At 40.2% G+C, this 20414-nt stretch overlaps 1 protein-coding gene across 2 annotated transcripts in view; it reads right to left on the reverse strand.

The window, feature by feature from the left end:
• Positions 1–861: 861 nt before the first annotated feature.
• Positions 862–20414, reverse strand: part of Rasa2 (RAS p21 protein activator 2) — a 119031-nt gene continuing 99478 nt past the window's right edge. Inside the window, exons 20-24 of one of the 2 annotated variants that reach the window (XM_087560558.1) lie at positions 11248–11330; positions 10605–10813; positions 9787–9890; positions 9163–9349; positions 862–3990 (exon numbers count right to left, since the gene is read on the reverse strand). In XM_087560558.1, coding sequence (XP_087416684.1) covers positions 3960–3990; positions 9163–9349; positions 9787–9890; positions 10605–10813; positions 11248–11330 — 614 coding nt within the window. In that variant the 3' untranslated portion in view covers positions 862–3959. 2 annotated transcript variants of the gene reach the window in all.

The raw sequence follows: 20414 nt of genomic DNA on the forward strand, positions 1-20414 counted from the left end.
AGGACGGCCTCACAGAGGACAGACAGGACGATCTCACAGAGGACAGACAGGACGGTCTCACAGAGGACAGACAGGACGGCCTCACAGAGGACAGACAGGACGGTCTCACAGGGAACAGACAGGACGGTCTCACAAAGGACAGACAGGACGGTCTCACAGGGAACAGACAGGACGTCCTCACAGAGGACAGACAGGACGGCCTCACAGAGGACAGACAGGACAGTCTCACAGAGGACAGACAGGACGGCCTCACAGAGGACAGACAGGACGGTCTCTAAGAGGACAGACAGGATGATCTCACAGAAGACAGACAGGGCGGTCTCACAGAGGACAGACAGGACGGCCTCACAGAGGACAGACAGGACGGTCTCTAAGAGGACAGACAGGACAGCCTCACAGAGGACAGACAGGATGGCCTCACAGAGGACAGACAGGACGGCCTCACAGAGGACAGACAGGACGGTCTCACAGAGGACAGACAGGATGATCTCACAGAAGACAGACAGGACGGCCTCACAGAGGACAGACAGGACGGTCTCACAGAGGACAGACAGGATGATCTCACAGAAGACAGACAGGACGGCCTCACAGAGGACAGACAGGACGGTCTCACAGAGGACAGACAGGACGGTCTCACAGAGGACAGACAGGACGGTCTCACAGAGGACAGACAGGATGATCTCACAGAAGACAGACAGGACGGTCTCACAGAGGACAGACAGGACAGCCTCACAGAGGACAGACAGGACGGTCTCACAGAGGACAGACAGGACGGTCTCACAGAGGACAGACAGGACGGTCTCACAGAGGACAGACAGGAAGGTCTCACAGGGAACAGAATGGATGATCTCACAGAGAGCAGACAGGACTCTTCTACTTTATTTGAGTTATTTCAAATGACAGTTACAAAAGCTTTTAATTTTTATAATACTCTTCATAAGAAAATAAAATTTAAATAAAAATACATTCTCAACAATACAACATGGTTACACAAATTCACTATATTACGTTCTGATAACTTACATTTTCAAACGAAGACACTGTAAAAACCAGTATTAACTAGCAACATATTAATTCCCAAGTTAAAAATGGAAGCAGGTAACATCAACCATGATCAGTCATTTAACTCTAGAATGAGTCTTGCATTTGTCACAGATGTGAGGACACTGGAAAGCTCTGCTGAGACTATCTTTATAGGAGACTCCATAGACTCTAGAGCAGTTTAGAAGGTGCGCTCACTTAAAAGAAATCTGTTTTTTAAAACCTAGCTTGAATGAACTTTTCCAGTAAAAGAATGCAATCAGGCCTTGGAAACACAAACAAAACCCCAGCCATCAGTCACATGATGTTTTTTGTTGGGAAAATAAGAGCCCAGTTTTTATGCTTAGCTATTACCTGTGATATTAAAAACATAGTTCTTTGGTAAACAAAATAGTTTGATTTGATAAATTATATTCCTGGGAGTAAAGAAACCTTTGCAGTTGCCCAGTGTCTTATCCCATGACAATTTAAAACAAGCTAAACAAAGCACCCAGCAGATCAGTGCCGTCTCAATGGATAAACACGGCTCCACCTGGAGTCGGGGCAGGTGAGTATCCATGCTGAGTCTGCCCGTCATCTTCTGCCCTCTCTGTCCTTTCATAGATATATGCTTTTTCAATGCTCTTAGTAAAAGGCAGAGAAAGGAGCTCATGGAGTTAAGAGTCCAAGTACTAAAAGAGCAGAGCAGAGCAGATTAGAGCAGAGCAGAGCAGAAGGCCCCTAAAAGGGCTTTGATTGTCTTAGGGTCCTGTGGACGTAACCTCTGATTGGAAGACTTAGAAGGAAAATTAGTTTTATGTTTCTCTTTTTATACTGTGCCAAGCTGGCTAATTGATTCCAGTCAGGCTGGCTGCTTAAAGGGTCATGTGAATAAAAGAACTACAATATTGAGCTCTCAGAATTATACATGCATACAGCTTTGGCCCCTTCGATCCTATGATCATTAAAAATATTTGTAATTGGAGTTTGATATTAGAAATGTTAGGTGGGTTGGTTGTAGTGGTGTACACATTTAATCCCAGCATCCAGGATGCAGAGGCAGATGGATTTCTATGAGTTCTAGGCCAGCCAGGACTACATAGTGAGACTATGTCTCAAAAAAACAAGAAGAAATCATTAGGAAATCATCTTTTTGGGGGTTGGGGTGGGGGAGAAAGACTCTAAATAAAACAACCAACAGATTATTGGAAACCACTCAAGAGACCTGAACTCTTTAATGTCCCCAGCTCTCGCCCTTTTCAGGTAGACATTTTGGAGAATCTAAGTAGGTATTTTAATACGAGGTTCATGAGAGATTTATTAAATGGTTAATCTTTTTAAAAAACATCTATAACAGTATAATTAATTAGATCTATAAGTTTGTCAGATTTAAAGGAGTCTTTTAAACTTTAGTATACACAGAGAGTCACAATATAGCACAATGTAGGCCAGTACTGACTTAAAAGTCATTTTTTAAAAAATAAAAAAATCAGTCATGATTTTTTAATGGGACAATTCTGTGTTAATGATCTTTAGAAGAAATACCTAATAAGGAAGTAAAAATAATTACCCAGCAACAACATAATTGGTAAATATATTCTGAAATACAGCTTAAGTTCAATGAAACAGAAGATCACAGCTAGTTAAGACTTACACTAATAAGTCACAGTTTTCAACAGGAACATATGTAAATACCCCAAGGTTCAAAGTACCACATCAGAAAATGTTCTGAATTAAAATGACAAGTAAGTACCATGGTTTTAATACTGAGGAAGCCAAGTGTATCACTCCTCTTCAGGGTGCACTTGCTTCAACTGCTTATTTACAGTTAGGGTTTAGGACCAAGTAGAGTCAGGAAAAACAGGAATTCCAACAGTTGCTGCTCCTAACTCCCCTTGGCTAGCAGGCAATGAGGAAACAGCAATACAATATCAACATTTTCAGGAAAGCACTGTTTGATATTTAAACACTGATCATTCAACTGATCAAAAGATAGATACTACTGAGTATCCAAACTACAATCTGGAATGTGCCAGATTATTAAAGTGCGCCAAGTGACCGTTCTCGAGTTAGAGCAGGACCTAACACTACGGAGGGCATCCTTACACACCCTTACTATGATGTGGGGCAGAAGGCAACGGCAAGTGATCTCCTCACTATCACTGCTTCTCTGGTTGGGAAGAGATGCCCTCAGGAGGAGTGCTAAACTGAATTCTCTAATTAAGAAAATGAGTACCTGACAGTTAAACAACGGAGAGCACTTTAGTGGTCCATTGTCTCCTGCACCATCACTCATCCCAATGTAAACATGGTGCACACAGGAGCACACATTCCCTGACAGCTGAGCACGCTCACACCCAGGACCAGGAGAGACACCCACCAGCTTTCAATGGTTTGCTGGCGTTTTTGTGTCTTTCTCTAACCTGTAATGGCTAATACAACAGAGGAAAAAGGTTTTCTTTTCTTTTTTCTTTTCTTTTTGTAAAGATTGAAGGTCCAGATGAACTTAATGAAAAGTTCCGAACTGACAAGGAGCTGGAATTCTCTGGAAGCTCAATGTTGGCAGCACAGGGCAGGCACTGATGGTAGTGAGTGACACAGGAGTGCTCCAAGTAGAGATGGCTTCTTGCTAGCAAGTGCTCCCTTATTACAAAGCTTCTTGGGAACGTTCCTTAGAAAGATCCTTTCTGTTGAAAGGAAGTTGCAGAGACATGGATTTGGATGCATGGCTATGAAGGAAATCTTGGTTTTCAAATTCTTTAGTAATAAACACATCAGTATCAGGATCCCCAGTTAATTTCAATCATTAAATATTAAATACATTGCAAGAGCAGGTGTCTTCAAAGCCAATGTCTGCTCTTACACACTGGAACAAATGGGGTGAATTGAAAAACTTGATGATAAGAGTATTTTCCAGTTCTCCGTCAGTTGATCAAACACTATGATATTTTTCCCACAATTGGATTTTCCCTACAAAACAGTAAAAGGAAAATACTCTTTAAATACACAAATTAACAATGTGACAGATACAGAACCCTCTGAGCACTCTTCATTTTCCTTCACTGTTCATGCTGAGTTTTGTTTTATTAATTCAACAAGTCTTATTGATCACGTATTATGTTTCAAGCACTATTCTAGAATCTAATGGTACAGTACTGAACAAAACAGACACAGAATACATAGAGCTCACATGATAATATAGGAGAAGAAAATAAGCAAAATATTTATAGTCTAAAGGTCTGTTCACTGTGGTCCCACTCCCACCCTTCCCCAGTGCTGGGAACTGTATGTGAGGCAATCACACTAACGCCAAGCTATTTTCTTAGCCCAAGTCCTCCCCGAAATAAAGAAAGAAACAGTATGTATGAAGAACACTGCAAGGGGCAGTGGGCAAGAGTGCCATCACCAGCTGAGTTTTTTATTTTTTTATTTTTTTATTTTTTTATTTTTTTATTTTTTTTCTGTATATATATATTTATATTTATATAAAAAGACCAATAATAGCAGTGTGTTATGCATCAACAGCAGCAACAGCTTTTCCAGGTTCTGCAGTCATCTGAACAAAACTGTAGAGACATCCAGCATACTCCATTAAAAAAAAAAAAAGTAAAAAAACAAAACCCGAGAAAACAGCACAGTTCTGTTACTCTTGGGGTATCTGGCACCATTTTCTTTTTTTAAATTAGCTTCTCAATCATCATCTGGAAAGAAAACATTCTGAGCAACATCATTAAAAACAGCTCTGATAAAGCACGGTCACTACTACGTATCATAAAGCAGGTACAAGCTATTTTACATCCACAGAGGTATGATACAGTACTGTCCTACATCTATAATACTAGAGGATACAATTTAAAAGGCATTATTTGAGGCTTGATTCTACTTTTCCAGCAGAGGGCCCAAAGGATGGTGTGACACAGCTTTGTAAAGAAACATACTCTAGACAGGATTTCCTTTCACTAGTGGCACAGTTCTAAGGATTCATTCTCTCCATGAATGTCAGCTAAAACCGTTATTAAAAAAATGAAATATCCCTAGAACAAAACCGTATAACCACCGGATTCACAGGAAGATGACCTAGTGGAGACAAGCTGGACCTCACCTTACCAACAAGCTATCAAATCTGTTATGTTTAAACAGTGAGACCTCCAAGGAAGGAGATGCCAAGTAGTGCTTCAAAGCTTCGGACCACAATCAAACACAGCATCCTTTTCAACAGAAGCAGAAGCTCATCTGAATATGCTCAAGGATGCTGACATCAACATTTAATCATCTCCTCACTCATCCAGGAAGAGGGGGAGATCAGTTTCTACTGTACTTTATTGTGTTCAACCAAATCACCATGTTAGAAAAATAGCAAGCTGCCATAATAAAAAATAAGGCTCCTCTATCCAGCACCAGATAGCATCATTTTACTTTCAAGCCTAGAAATTGCACACTTGTATATAAACCAATTGAAGATGAGGATTGAGAGTTCATCTTGGTGGATTTTTCCTTTGATGAATATGAAGTGTCCTTCCTTATCTTTTTTGATGACTTTTAATTGAAAATTGATTTTATTTGATATTAGAATGGCTACTCCAGCTTGCTTCTTCTGACCATTTGCTTGGAAAGTTGTTTTCCAGCCTTTTACTCTGAGGTAGTGTCTGTCTTTGTCTCTGAGGTGTGTTTCCTGTAGGCAGCAGAATGCAGGGTCCTCATTGCATATCCAGTTTGTTAATCTATGTCTTTTTATTGGGGAGTTGAGGCCATTGATGTTGAGAGATATTAAGGAATAGTGATTATTGCTTCCTGTTATATTCATATTTGGATGTGAGGTTATGTTTATGTGCTTTCATTCTCTTTGTTTTGTTGCCAAGACGATTAGTTTCTTGCTTCTTCTAGGGTATAGCTTGCCTCCTTATGTTGGGCATTATCCTTTGTAGTGCTGGATTTGTAGAAAGATATTGTGTAAATTTGGTTTTGTCATGGAATATCTTGGTTTCTCCATCTATGTTAATTGAGAGTTTTGCAGGATACAGTAACCTGGGCTGGCATTTGTGTTCTCTTAGGGTCTGTATGACATCTGTCCAGGATCTTCTGGCCTTCATAGTTTCTGGCGAAAAGTCTGGTGTGATTCTGATAGGTCTGCCTTTATATGTTACTTGACCTTTTTCCCTTACTGCTTTTAATATTCTTTCTTTATTTTGTGCATTTGGTGTTTTGACAATTATGTGACGGGAGGTGTTTCTTTTCTGGTCCAATCTATTTGGAGTTCTGTAGGCTTCTTGTATGCCTATGGGTATCTCTTTTTTTAGGTTAGGGAAGTTTTCTTCTATGATTTTGTTGAAGATATTTACTGGTCCTTTGAGCTGGGAGTCTTCACTCTCTTCTATACCTATTATCCTTAGGTTTGATCTTCTCATTGAGTCCTGGATTTCCTGTATGTTTTGGACCAGTAGCTTTTTCCGCTTTACATTATCTTTGACAGTTGAGTCAATGATTTCTATGGAATCTTCTGCTCCCGAGATTCTCTCTTCCATCTCTTGTATTCTGTTGGTGAAGCTTGTATCTACAGCTCCTTGTCTTTTCTTTTGATTTTCTATGTCCAGGGTTGTTTCCATGTGTTCTTTCTTGATTGCTTCTATTTCCATTTTTAATTCCTTCAACTGTTTGATTGTGTTTTCCTGGAATTCTTTCAGGGATTTTTGCGATTCCTCTCTGTAGGCTTCTACTTGTTCTCTAAGGGAGTTCTTTATGTCTTTCTTGAAGTCCTCCAGCATCATGATCAAATATGATTTTGAAACTAGATCTTGCTTTTCTGGTGTGTTTGGATATTCCGTGTTTGCTTTGGTGGGAGAATTGGGCTCCGATGATGCCATGTAGTCTTGGTTTCTGTTGCTTGGGTTCCTGCGCTTGCCTCTCGCCATCAGATTATCTCTAGTGTTACTTTGTTCTGCTATTTCTGACAGTGGCTAGACTGTCCTATAAGCCTGTGTGTCAGGAGTGCTGTAGACCTGTTTTCCTGTTTTCTTTCAGCCAGTTATGGGGACAGAGTGTTCTGCTTTCGGGTGTGTAGTTTTTCCTCTCTACAGGTCTTCAGCTGTTCCTGTGGGCCTGTGTCTTGAGTTCACCAGGCAGGTTTCTTGCAGGGGAAAAGTTGGTCCTACCTGCGGTTCCAAGGCTCAAGTTTGCTTGTGGGGTACTGCCTAAGTCCTTTCCGCGGCGGCAGCAACCGGGAAGATCTGCGCCGTTCTTTCCGGGAGCCTCCGTGCACCAGGGTTCCAGATGACGTTTGGTGTTTTCCTCTGGCGTCTGGATGTGCACAGAGTGCAGTCTCTTCTGGTTTCCCAGGCGTGTCCGCCTCTCTGAAGGTTTAGCTCTCCCTCCCACGGGATTTGGGTGCAGAGAACTGTTTATCCGGTCTGTTTCCTTCAGGTTCCGGCGGTGTCTCGGGCGCAGGGGTCCTGCCGCTCCTGGGCCCTCCCCTACGGGAACCCAGAGGCCTTATACAGTTGCCTCTTGGGCCAGGGATGTGGGCAGGGGTGGGCAGTGTTGGTGGTCTCCTCCGCTCTGCAGCCTCAGGAGTGCCCACCTGATCAGGCGGTGAGGTCTCTCTCCCACGGGGTTTGGGAGCAGAGAGCTGCTGCGGGCCAGGATCCTCGGGTGTGGGACTTCCGGTAAACCCAGCTGAGTTTTTTTTAAAGATTTATTTTATGTGAGTACACTGTTGCTGTCTTCAGAGCATCAGGTCCCATTACAGATGGTTGTGAGCCACCATGTGGTTGCACAGGGTACAATTTAAGGATGGTCGAGTCTTGGCTAGGAACTTCGAAGGACTTCAAAATTAACTTTTGTTGAAAGATACTCAATTATAGTAATGAAGAAAATACAGAATTAGGATGTTTGCAACACAACCTTTGTAAAGCGTCAAGCTTTCTACCAAAGAAGAATGTATTTGTATCAATAAAGCTGATTTTTTCTTATTCAGAAATATAAAAGTACTAACCAATATAATTTTCAAAGACTATTTAAAATAGTGCAACAAGAATTTAGAGTCCTCCCACTAAGATCTTGGGCAATCATTTATCTTCCTTGCATCTCAATTTTCTACCTATAAAGTAGGATGAAAGCATGCTAGGCTGGTATGAGGATCAATGACAGAGGAGCAGACACTGTGGAAAATACTGTTATTTGCTGGTCCATGAACTTTTTTTTTTTTTTTTAAAGATTTATTTATTTATTATATATAAGTACACTGTAGCTGTCTTCAGACACACCAGAAGAGGGCATCGGATCTCTTTACAGATGGTTGTGAGCCACCATGTGGTTGCTGGGAATTGAACTCATGACCTCTGGAAGAGCAGTCGGGTGCTCTTAACCGCTGAGCCATCTCTCCAGCCCCCATGAACTTTTTAAAACCCTCCCCATCGACTGTATAACTAGCAGGTCCTTGATCACACTTTGAATGCTGTGTGCCAGGGAATGCTGGGGGGTTTACTGTAGACAAATTTCTTTTCTCAGACCAGGGAGGGAATAGTCTTTTATTTTTCTCCCTATGGATATTGTCTTAAAAAAGAAAATGGGGCTCAGACCCACTGTGGCTCCTCTGATGGTAGTTTAGAGTAAAGGTTCAGGATTATGTCAGTGGGGAAGTCCCAGTGACAGTGCTCAGTGGCTGCACTACATAAGGTTGGTCTTCACTGTTGAGACTGAAAACTTCCCTCAGGAGTTTGCTACTGCTGCTGGGAGCAGGCCAGCTGACAGGGTGGCTACTGTGGGGTGTGGGGTGTGGTGTCCTGAGAGGAACAAGTCCCTGTGCTGTCAGTGGTTGCTGTCTTTAGGCAGCCAGCTCATCCTTTTCATCTGAGCAGCAGCACCTGAAACCAACCTTCAAATGCTTCTATGCACTGCGACAGCTTGCTCTTTTGGTATTCATTATAAATATGCTGTATTGTGAGAATATAAAGGAGACAACAAAAAGAAAGAGCTACGAACTATTCAGAGTGAATTACAACTGACCACGCCATTCAAAGCAGTGATGAAGTCCAGCCCCAATGTAAAGACAGCTGGACTGAAGACGACCAAGGGAGGGGCAGGGAAGCATGCACACGGGAAGGCGAGGCCTGGCAGGTGAGGGGAGCGGAGCCTGAGGACACTTACTTGCTTCCGTATTTTGCACTACTCGATCTTTTCTTCCTGTATTTCTCATGAGGTTCATCTAGTTTCTCTATGGTGCTTTTTATTTGCTGAATTGTCTTAAAGGTTGCGACAGAATCCTCGATGGTGAACTTAGAATAACCAGGTTCTTTCTGTGGCCCCTGATATACAGCTATAGACCCACAAGCCTCTGTAAGGAACAGTGAATCTCCGATCAGAAAAGTAAGTTCCACAAATGTCATCTGTAGTACAATTTAAAAAATTTGAAGATTTAAAGGGAGTTTCTTTGACAAGAGCACAAGTGACTATATTATATCAATTTTACGACACAGAACAATCACATTTACATAAGAATAATTATAGGGGTTGGGGATTTAGCTCAGTGGTAGAGCGCTTGCCTAGCTAGTGCAAGGCCCTGGGTTCGGTCCCCAGCTCTGAAAAAAAAAAGAATAATTATTTAATTTCATGAATAGATAAGATAAACTCCTCCTTTGAGGGTTTGTAAACTTCATTATCAGTAACTTAGGAAATCTATAAATATTTTTAACTTTTTAAAAAGTCAAAGAAATAACCCCAGAAATTAGTAATGAAAAATAATGGTTTTATAAGTGTAGAGTGTGTGTTTACCTTCCATCTTCTGCAGTTTAAGTAAACTGAGGGTAAAAACGGAGTAAATTCTTTCTGTTTCTCTGTCTTCATCAATATCTATCTGGATGTCTGCAGGGATGCCTCTATAATAGAAAGAAAATTAAGGATATTGGAAAAATTATTTGTTAACATTAGAAAGATTTTTGATGAATTGAGTTTAAAACTAGAATTAGAATTTTGCAAAAGAGACTTCAGAAACTAATTTCTGAGATAGTTCAACAGGATCCCAAGGTCTGGTTGTTAAGAACTCAAGTCTCGAAGAGGATTTAAGTAAAATATTTTTAATGTGTATATGTATATCTGTGTGTGTGTGTGCATATGTACATACATGCACACGTAAGTCTGCAGAGGCTAGAAGAGGGTATTCAACCTGTGCCCTGGAGCTAGACTCCCATAGGTTTTGGAACAAAACTTGGGTCTTCTTTCTACAAGAGCAGCAGTGCTAATGCTCTCCAGTCCCAATAAAAACATTTTTATAACCTACAAAACAATGCATCAATAATAAAAGGCAACAGCCCATCTAGTCCCTGGCCACCACTAGTTTACACTTGTGTCTATAGTAATTTACTTTATATATTTTACTTTTGTGGTACTAGGGTTCAACCAAAGCCCTTGTGTCAGGGAGACGCTCTACCATGAGGCAACAGCCGAGCCTTCCTAGACACGGTTTACAGAAACGTTTCCACAGTGTGTGGCCTTTGTGTCCAGCTACTTTTCTTTAGCACTGTGCTCTCAGACCCGTCCACAGGCGGTCAGGGGCTGCGGATCACAATTTCTTTCACCACTGAGTTACTCACGCAGTGCATGGCTTGCAGCCTGGTGTGCCTTCACTGGTCTCCTGGCAGCAGAGCCAGTTTCCGTTGAGATATGCTGACGGGTGGAAGGAGCTGAGCCTGTTGTGGTTGCACCTGCTCACCCTGCACAGCATGTCGATCCACTCATTAGCTTCCACACAGTTATTCGCTTGGATGTACAGCGTTTTCTCCGTATGGATCACTTGGAACATCTTCATTGGCAGTTAAGATAAAAAGTTAGAGAAGCCTTAAAAACGACATATAATACACAAACTGAAAAAGCACTTAGAAGGAGACCTAGCTTGCTTGGCTAAGAAATGGCTGCTAATGTGTCTTAAAGAACTGTCACACTGAGCAGGTCCTACCAAAGACCATCTTAGTCAATGGTGCTAAAGTCCATGTGCAGAGGGCCACTATCTGAGTAAGAACAACAAAGGTGATTTTAGATTCAGGAGAAAGTGGGAGGACCTACAAGTCAGTGTGGGGTGGTAAGGAATAAAGAGCCATCCCGGGGACTGGAGGGTCCTGCACCAGCTGAGTGGCAACAGCTGACTTGAGTTGGGACATTACTGAGAGGCCTGAATGGTAAATACTGAAATGACTTACACATGATGATTTAAAATGCATCAATATTTATACAACTTACATTTTTCTTGTTGAAAGAGCTTTCTTCCAGTTTTTCCACAGCAAGAATGTTCTTTACTGGAATAGTGTAAATTGCATCTTTGCCTGAATAATGAGAGACGACAAAATTAAAAGAATTACTGTAATAACCGCGAAGGTGAGATGCCAATTCTGTAGGTTATTCCACTAGCTGACAGAAGCATGTCCTTCTTCTGTGTATCTGCATAGACTTCTGGACGGTTTGTGTATAACATGGATGAGCACTTTGATGGCTTTGTCCTTGCCTTTTACCATACAGCTGAAAACATTTTCAAGGAAAAGCATGTAAGTCTGGTCTCTATATAGACAATTATTTCCTATATGATTACAACTTCGCAACACTAAGTAAGTGGAGGCTGAAGGACCAACGCGTCTGGTGAGAGAGCCCCTGAGAGGCCCCGGCTGAAGAGCTCTGACCACTGAGAATAGACTATGATGTAGAGTCCTGTCTGTCTTGCCAACTAAATATTTATAGGATTAGCCCTCAAAACAACAACATTTAGTGTGTGCGTATGTGCAAGGAACCAAACCCAAAGCATGATGCATGTTAGACAAGAGCTCTAGCACTGATCTATCTCTACTCCTACGCATATGTGTGAGTGTACCACGTATGTGCCCAGTGCCCTCAAAAAAGTAAACAAACAACCCCAAAAAGCCAGAGGAGGGCTTTCAATCTCTTGGGACTGGAGTTACAAATGGTTGCTAGCCACCATGTTGGTGGTAGAAACTGAGCAAAAACAGGTGCTTTCAACCATTGAGATAACTATTTAGTCCTGAATTTTTAAGTTTTTCTCTATTTATTTATCTTGCTTTTTGAGAGAAGGTCTCTTTTGGCTGTCCTGGAACACAGTGCTGGAATTAAAAGTGTGTGCCACCATGGGCAGCCTTGTTTAAATTTTTAAAAAATTACATTTTATTTTGGTGTCTGTGTGTGTAGGTGCATGTACATGCACCACAGTTCATGTATGGGAAAACATGACATCAGTTTTCTTCTATCAGGTGGGGACAGTGAACTGCTTGCCAACCTTGGTGGCAAGGCCCTGCACCCTCTGACCCATGCTGCTAGCTCCAAAGCATGTTTTAAACTGCAGACTTTGTTACTACTACTAAGTACTACAGCTTACTTAGGAGCTGCTGGAGACAGGGTGAGAATTGATTTCAGATGGAATCCTTAACCCTTTACAGGTTTTAAGACGTAGGCAAGAGAACTGGAGTTTGTCAAAGGGCCTCCTCTGGGATGATGAATGTCAGTACAGCGTGGGTTATCTGTCCCTCATCCTGTTACAGACAAAGCTAGTGACAAATACAGTTCTGACTTCTGTCATTTTGTGATGGTGTTTTTATAGTATCAAGCTTTGTTTTTACTTCTTCCTCAACTTTTTTTAAGGACGTGCAGGTTGAAATATAAGAAGCTAAGAACATTCTATTTTACACTATTCGAGGAAGTAATGCTGCGACTTTTTTTGACAAAGAACAGTGTCTGGTTAACTGTGATTTTGTTTTTGCTGTAAATAAAAACATTAATACAAAATAGTTGTTCAGTAACTTTCCTGGTACAAAGCCTAAAATTTAAGTTGATTCAGACATGACATATAATTTTTTTAAAAGATATACACTGGATGTCTACTATATGCCAGGTACTGTCCTAATAATTTAAGACAGAACAATAAACAGAAAACAGGTTCCTAGTGAAATTTTTATTGCGTTCTAAAAAGACTGGTGGAGAAATATTAACTAGAGATGAACACTATGATGAAAATAAACTGAAGAGATGTAACAGAATGTAACTGGAAAGTTACTTGAAATTGGGAGGTTAGAGAGAACTTCCCCGTGGAAACAACATTCAACAAATACCAATCATCCCTGGGAACAAGTGAAAAGCTCTTCAGCATTCTCCTGGGAGCAGACAAGATAACACGATGGGGTAAAAGGTGGGGCAGGAAGGAAATGCTGATGGAAGCCACAGGGGAGGAGTCAGGAGAGCTGCAAACCAGTGTCAGTGGACACAGCAGGCTGAACTAACAGATGAGGGAGCTCCATCTGGAATAGCTAGGCTAAACATACACTACGCAGGCCAATGCAGCAGGGGGTTGCAGGGCAGTGCAATGTGGCAACTGCCCCTCCCTCCTGACCATTCAGTATGTTACTGAACCCCTTCAAGGTAGGTAAATGAATTGTAGAACACAAGATGAGCAAACTGTCACAGCGATTACCAAATAGATAAGGACATTAGCATTCTGAAGGACAGACACACATACAGGATAACATCTGAGGGATCAGAAGTGTAATGAGTTGGGGGACAAAGGAGACATTATATGTTGGGTACCAACTGTACAGGACATCAGAGCTCTAGCCAGAGAATTTAAAAATATTCTTTCTTTAAATTTGTTAGATAATTTACAACATACACATACTTGTTTTTATTCATTTTGCAATAGATTCTAATACTGCAAGTGTTAGATGCTCTAAGGAACATCTATCTGTTTTTACACTATGAAGGCTAATTTCTGTTAACCATGATAATGGAGTAAATTACAATGTAAGTTAGGAACAAATGATCTTTCCAAGAAATTCCCAAAAATACAGCACAGAATGACACAGAAACACAATGTACAAGCTTAGGCTCATAGGACTTAGAAGTGCTGACAAGTGACTAAATGCTCTTGAGAAAAAGATACGGAATCTTTAAATGGAAAGATCTACCAAGTGTTAAGCAGGAATAGAAGAAAAAAAAAAAAGAAAAATTTCTAAATTATATGTCATAAAATAGCAAAACTTACTAAAGAAACGTTACAAGAGTTTCCAGGGAGAAGGATCAAAAGTTTAATAATCAGATTGTTATAAAAATTTTCACTAGCAACAATGAAAGATAGTAAACAATGGAGTATTATAAATATATATACACATATGTATGATATATATGTATGTATGATATGTATATATCATATATATATTTAAGCTTACAGCACCTGTTATTCCTAGCTGGTTTTCCATCTAACTACTAACCAAGTTAGGGGCCTGCTTATTTTCTCAGGTAAGTCAAGAATAGAAAACTCAAGGTGGTACGGCCATAAGTCAGACAGAGTATTATAACTTTGAAGTCCTGAGGCTCATTAAACAATAAGGATAAAAATGTCATGGTACATGTAAAGACTTGAATAACAACAACAACAACAAAAACAGCATCAGCAAACCACTTATTTTGAAAATACAAGGAATTATTCCTGTAAAATTGTAACGAATCCAGGAAAAAGACAGGTTATATAAGAAGTTATGTTGGGTAAAGAAATCAAACCACAGAAAACCATTAAAAGATATGTAAAGGAGACAAAGTGTTCTACTGCATGGATTGAACATGCTCATCAGTGGATGGACAGACATTAGGTTGGTCCCAGTTTTTGCTACTACAAATAACGCTCACCTAAACACCCACTGATCAAGTCTCTTTGGGCATCTGCTTTCAAGTCTTTTGGGCAGATAATCAAGCACAGAACTGCTATCAAACAGTTTTATGATTTATGGTTAATCATTTTAATATCTTTTGTGTGTTTATTAGCCTTGTTAATGTTTACTGTCCTTTAAGTAAAAAAAAAATCCTGGATACAAATTTTATCAGGTAAATGTTTTGAAAGTATTTTCTTTGTAGTTTTATTTGTTGTGTGTGTGGGTATATGTGCCTGGTGCCCACAGAACTCAGAGCTCAGCAGAGGGCATCAGCAGAGCTCAGCAGAGGCCCCTATGAAACTGGGGTTATGGATGGGTGTGAGCAATCATGTGGGTGCTGGGAACTGAGCCTGAGTCCTCTGCAAAAGCAGCCAGTGCTCCTAACTGAGTCATCCTTATAGCCTCTTAAAGTATTTTGTTTTAGTTACTTGGTATTTTTCATTCTCTAAATGTGTGTGTGTGTGTGTGTGTGTGTGTGTGTGTGTGTGTAAATGTGTACGATTACAGAAAATGGAGATGCCTGAAGTTGACATAGTGTATCTTCTCAATAGTGCTCCCCTGTATTTACGAGGCAGGGCTCCTTACTGAGGGATCTCACCAGTTTCAGCTAGCCTGGTTAGATGACTTGCCCTGGGAATCTCCTGTTTTGATTAGTGATGGAGTTCAACTTACTAATATTTTGTTTCATGAACTATACCTTTGATATAGATATAAGAAATCTTTGCCTAACCCAGGGTCTTAAGGATGTTCTTTGCTGGGGGATGGAGTGATGAGTCAGTGGTTATGAGCACTGGCGTTCAATCCCTCCAGCACCTATGTGGAAGCTCACAAACACCCACAACTCTAATTCCTAAGGATCCGGCACCTCTTCTGGTGTCCTGGGATACCAGGCATCAGACATATATGTACACAAAACACATGGGTATACACATTAATTTTCAGTAAGCACTGCTTTAGCCATATTCTATAAACTTGGCTGAGTTTGTTATAGTTTTATTATCATTTATAGCTCAACAGTACTTCTCAATTTCTTTGCCCTGTAGGTTAACTTCCAAATACCTGGGGGAAGGCATTCCTACATATTATATTAATTGTAAGAGAACATTTAATACAATGTTAACTTCTGCTATATATTGAAACTTAATATTTGGTCTAATTTGGTAAATTCTCCAATCTGATTGAAAAGATGGTGTATTCTTTTTGGTGTAATGTTCTACACGTGAATCAGATCAATATAATTGAGTATGATGTTTCAAATTTCTATATTTTTGTTGATTTTTTTTGCCTATTTTGATAATTACTTAGAGAAAAGTATTTATATTCAATTATGAGTATGGATTTGTCTGTCTTGAGTCTGTCTTCCCCTGACACACATTACCAAGCTATTAACAGGTAATTTAAATGCTCAGCACTGTGAAGGCTCTGAGTCACCTGGACCCCGTCTACATCTACCTGAGAGCAGCTGTTCTGAGCTTTACTGTATAACTGTTTATCCTCACAACATCTTTTTTTCTACCCAATTACTTTCAACCTATCTGTGTTTTCATATTTAAGATGCATATGCTATAGAAAGGATTTCATAAGATCTTGTTTGTTAGAATATCTAGTCTGGCAGTTTCCATTAAAATAGTTTCCTTACACTTACTGTAATTACGGATATTGTTGAGTGTAAACCACTATCTTGCTCTCTGTTCTGATTTCTGATACTTTGTTGCTCTCCCTTGACATCTCTAGATACTTTCTGAGCTTAAGTTATAACATATAGTCCTGTTTCCAGACAGGGTCTCACTGTGTAGCTTTGGCTGCCTTGGAACTGGCTACGTAAACAAGGATGGCCCTGAACTTAAAGAGATCTGACAGTCTCTGCTTCCCAAGTGCTGGGATTAAAGATGTGTATCACCACACTTGGCATTATATAGCCTACTTAAAAATTATTCTTATGGGGCTGGGGATTTAGCTCAGTGGTAGAGCGCTTACCTAGGAAGCGCAAGGCCCTGGGTTCGGTCCCCAGCTCCGGAAAAAAAAAAAAAAAAGAAAAAAAATTATTCTTATGTTCTTTCCTAAGATACAAGAAATCCCCCATCCCCTTCTGTTAGGACACTCTTGTCTCATATTTCATATTTAGATATGCTGTAAAGCCACAGTTCAATGCTGTAAATCTTGTATTAAGCAGTCACATTTGAAGCAAACCATTCTATATTTATACAAGTGTCAACCACTTCCTGTGCTCTTCACCTTGGAAGGCGCTCCTTTAGAACTTTCTACAGTGAGGACTGTTACAGTCAATCCCATCTTTTATTTATTGAAAGGATATTTTGATATTTGATGAAAAATTTTTACTAGAATATTTCTAAGTTGAATTTTTTTCTTTGACAGTATTTTGAGATCACATTCCATTGTTTGTTTCTGCTTTTTTTTCTAGGAAAAGTAAATAGTCAAGCACACCGCTGTTCTTCTAGATTACAGTAATTTATCCTTTCTGTTTACAAAATTTTATCTTTGCTTATCATATACCTTGGTGTTCTTTCCTTGGCATTTATCACACTTCAAGTTCACTGCATTTCTTGGTTCTTTAAGATGATTTTTCCAAATGAAAATTTGAATTTATTTAGGCCATTATCCCTTTAAATCTCCCTTCTCTCTTTGTCTTTACTTGAGATACCCATCATGCTGGATATGGTTTCGTAAGTTACTATGGTTTTCTTCATCTTGCAAATGTCCCAAATCTTTTTTGTTTCTCTCACTGGTTAATTTCCACTGATCTGTGTTATTAAGATCAGTGAACTTTTCTTCTTGTACCTGTGGCTAATAAACCCAACCAGTCATTCTCTCATTTTAGGTGTTACATATTTCAATTCTACAGTTCTTTTTGAGATAGGGTCTCACTAAACATCCCTGACTGGCTTAGAACTCACTGTGGTCTAGAACTCAGAGACACACCTGTCTGTCTCCCAAAAGCTGGAATTAAAGGCATTTAGTATCTGTTAAGGTAATTGCTGCCTCTCTAACCAGTCATTTTGTGTGTTACTAGTGTTATAAAAAAACTTTCTCATGTGCTGTTACTAGAAAACTTTCTTATGCCCGAGTTGATTACATACTCTGTTAAATTCTGTGCTCTGGAGCTCTTGAAAAGTAATCACAATAGAAGTCAGAGCTGCTTTGCATAGTTAGCCACAACAAGCCTGAATCCAAGCCAACTGTCTGGCAGCAATTGCTGGACTTGGGAATGTGTATGAGCTTTTAATGTTTTTTTTGCCTTAATAAATTGTTCCTGGGATGGACCTCAACACAAAAGAGACACCTATACAATATAAGAAGCCATTTAGGGCGGCAGAGATGGCTCAGTGGTTAAGAGCACTGACTGCTCTTCCAGAGGTTCTGAGTTCAATTCCCAGCAACCACATGGTGGCTCAACCATCTGTCATGGGATCCAATGCCCTCTTCTGGTGTGTCTGAAGACAGTTATAGTGTGCTCACATAATAATGAATAAATCTTTTTTTAAAAAGCCATTTAGAATAAGACTTCCATTTTGAGTAGGTGTTAAGGATATACCCTATTGCTAAATCCTGACTGGTGAAGAACTTGGCCCAGATGTTTGTAGCTTTCAGAACTCTAGCTGAGGGATGCAGTTTAGTTCCGGCATCTGGACTATGTCCCTGATGGATCAGTCTTGGGGTGTGCACTGTACAAACCAGTCCTATGTGACGGAGATTGATGTCCGAGTGGTTGGTCAGGCAATTCTCAGACCCCAACACTTCCATACCTGGCAATGCCACTGTTTCTATTTTATTTCTTCCTATAATGAGTTTCTGCGGAGTTCCCTTTCTTTTACTCCTCATTACTAATATTTCCACTGAGTCCTCAAAGTAGCTTTAAACTGTGTCTGTTTCTTAGACGCAGATGACCTAGGGCACACTTCTATTCCATTCTCCCTCTTGACTATGCTCCCTATTTCAAGCTGTCAACATCTCACTGCATACTGAAACAAACTTAGCTACCATCCCTTAAGCATTTGTATTGATAACTCGCCCTTTGAGCTGTAATCTGCTCAAGCTACGTATACATTGCTTCTTTACATATTTCAGCTTTTGCTTTTTATTAGCCTCTCTGAATTTTTCTCCTTGCCTAAGCACCTAAAGTCAGTTAAAGATGTCAGGGAAGTTCACACGAAATCTGAAGGTTCCAGACTCTTGTTTCCTCAATTTCCAGTCTTTCTGGAATCCTTGAAACAATCTTTTGACACCTGAAGCCAAACAACTGTATGTTTTTGCATGAATTTAGTTACCTTAAATTACAGTACTTTTTTTTTTTAGATGATCATGAAAATAGAAATCTTAGCCATGAAAGAATGATTCTTAGAAAAAAGAATGATTCTTTTCTTTCCAGGGTCAAACTCTTCAGCATCATCTAATATATTTTGGTCTAAGTTTCTAATTATTATCTCGGAGGGTGTTAGATGAGTACCAAATTCTCTATTATTACCAGAACTCACTGTGTATCTATTTAAAAGATAAGCTCTCACAGAGTCTAGGCTAGCTTTCTCACTACATAGCTAAGGATTACCTTGAATTTCTGATTTTCTTGCTTCCCAAGTGCTGGGATTGCAGATGTGGGCTGCCATGCCCAGTATATGTCTTGCTGGGAATAAAACCAGGGCTTTGTGCACACTAGGTGAGCAATCTCCTAACTGAGCTTCACCCCAATTCTCACGTATCTATTTTTTTTTTTTTATTTAATGTCTGAGTGCTCTGCTGCACACACATCCACCTGCCAGAAGAGGGCACCAGATTCCCCCTATAGATGGTTGTGCTTGCTGGGAATGAACTCAGGACCTCTGGAAGAGCAGCCAGGGCTCTTAACTTCTGAGTCATCTCACCAGCCCTGTATCAAATTTCATCCCTTCAGTTAACTTTTGCCCAAAGCCTTGAAATGGTCCTGTACTCTTGTTTCCCTCTTTGTATCTAAAAGATTCTCCAAATACTACCTTTAAAACAGACCCAGAATGGTATCTGTTTTTACTATCCCTATTGCTATCAACTGGTCCAGGGCCTTGGATTATTGTAATTAAAAATAATCTTGGCCTGCCTGTCTGCCTGCCTGCCTGCCTGTCTGTCTATCGATCAGTACTGACAGAGTGAATAAGAGCCTGGCCTTTAGTATGTCTTCCCCACAACTGCTCTCACCTGCACTTCTGGCATATAGTAGGCACCAAGTAAAATCTGTTTAGCTGAAAACCTCTGCATAATTGAGTCAATGGCTTATTTGGTTCTTTAGCTATTAAGGAAAAACAACAAACAAAAATCTGGAGAGCTTCATGTCAGAAAACATGAGGAGGGGAAATCAAGTGGCCCAACTGCACTGTGAGGGTATGTCTGTGGAAGTTGTATAAGTTGTCTGCATGTACCTATGTAGAACAGGTCTCAAGAACACATAATAGCTAAGCAAACCTCACAAAAGTATTTCACAGATGGGCTTATTAACAGTTTTAAAAGTAAACTTGGTTAAAGCTTCCGAATCCAGAGCAGTGGTTACTAAAGGAATTCAGGCAACAGCATATCTGGAAGACCTGATGTTCTTTCAAGAGCATTTAAGTAAACGCTTTATACTAGTGACATGATTGTTACCACTGAGGATCTTAAAAGAGCAGGAGAAGAGAGACATGAAATGTAATAACCAGTATGCTATCTGTTCCTATTAATAGGCAG

The sequence above is a fragment of the Rattus norvegicus genome, chromosome 8 (assembly GCF_021556685.1).
Source record: "Rattus norvegicus strain SHRSP/BbbUtx chromosome 8, alternate assembly SHRSP_T2T, whole genome shotgun sequence".
NCBI classification, from domain to species: domain Eukaryota; kingdom Metazoa; phylum Chordata; class Mammalia; order Rodentia; family Muridae; genus Rattus; species Rattus norvegicus.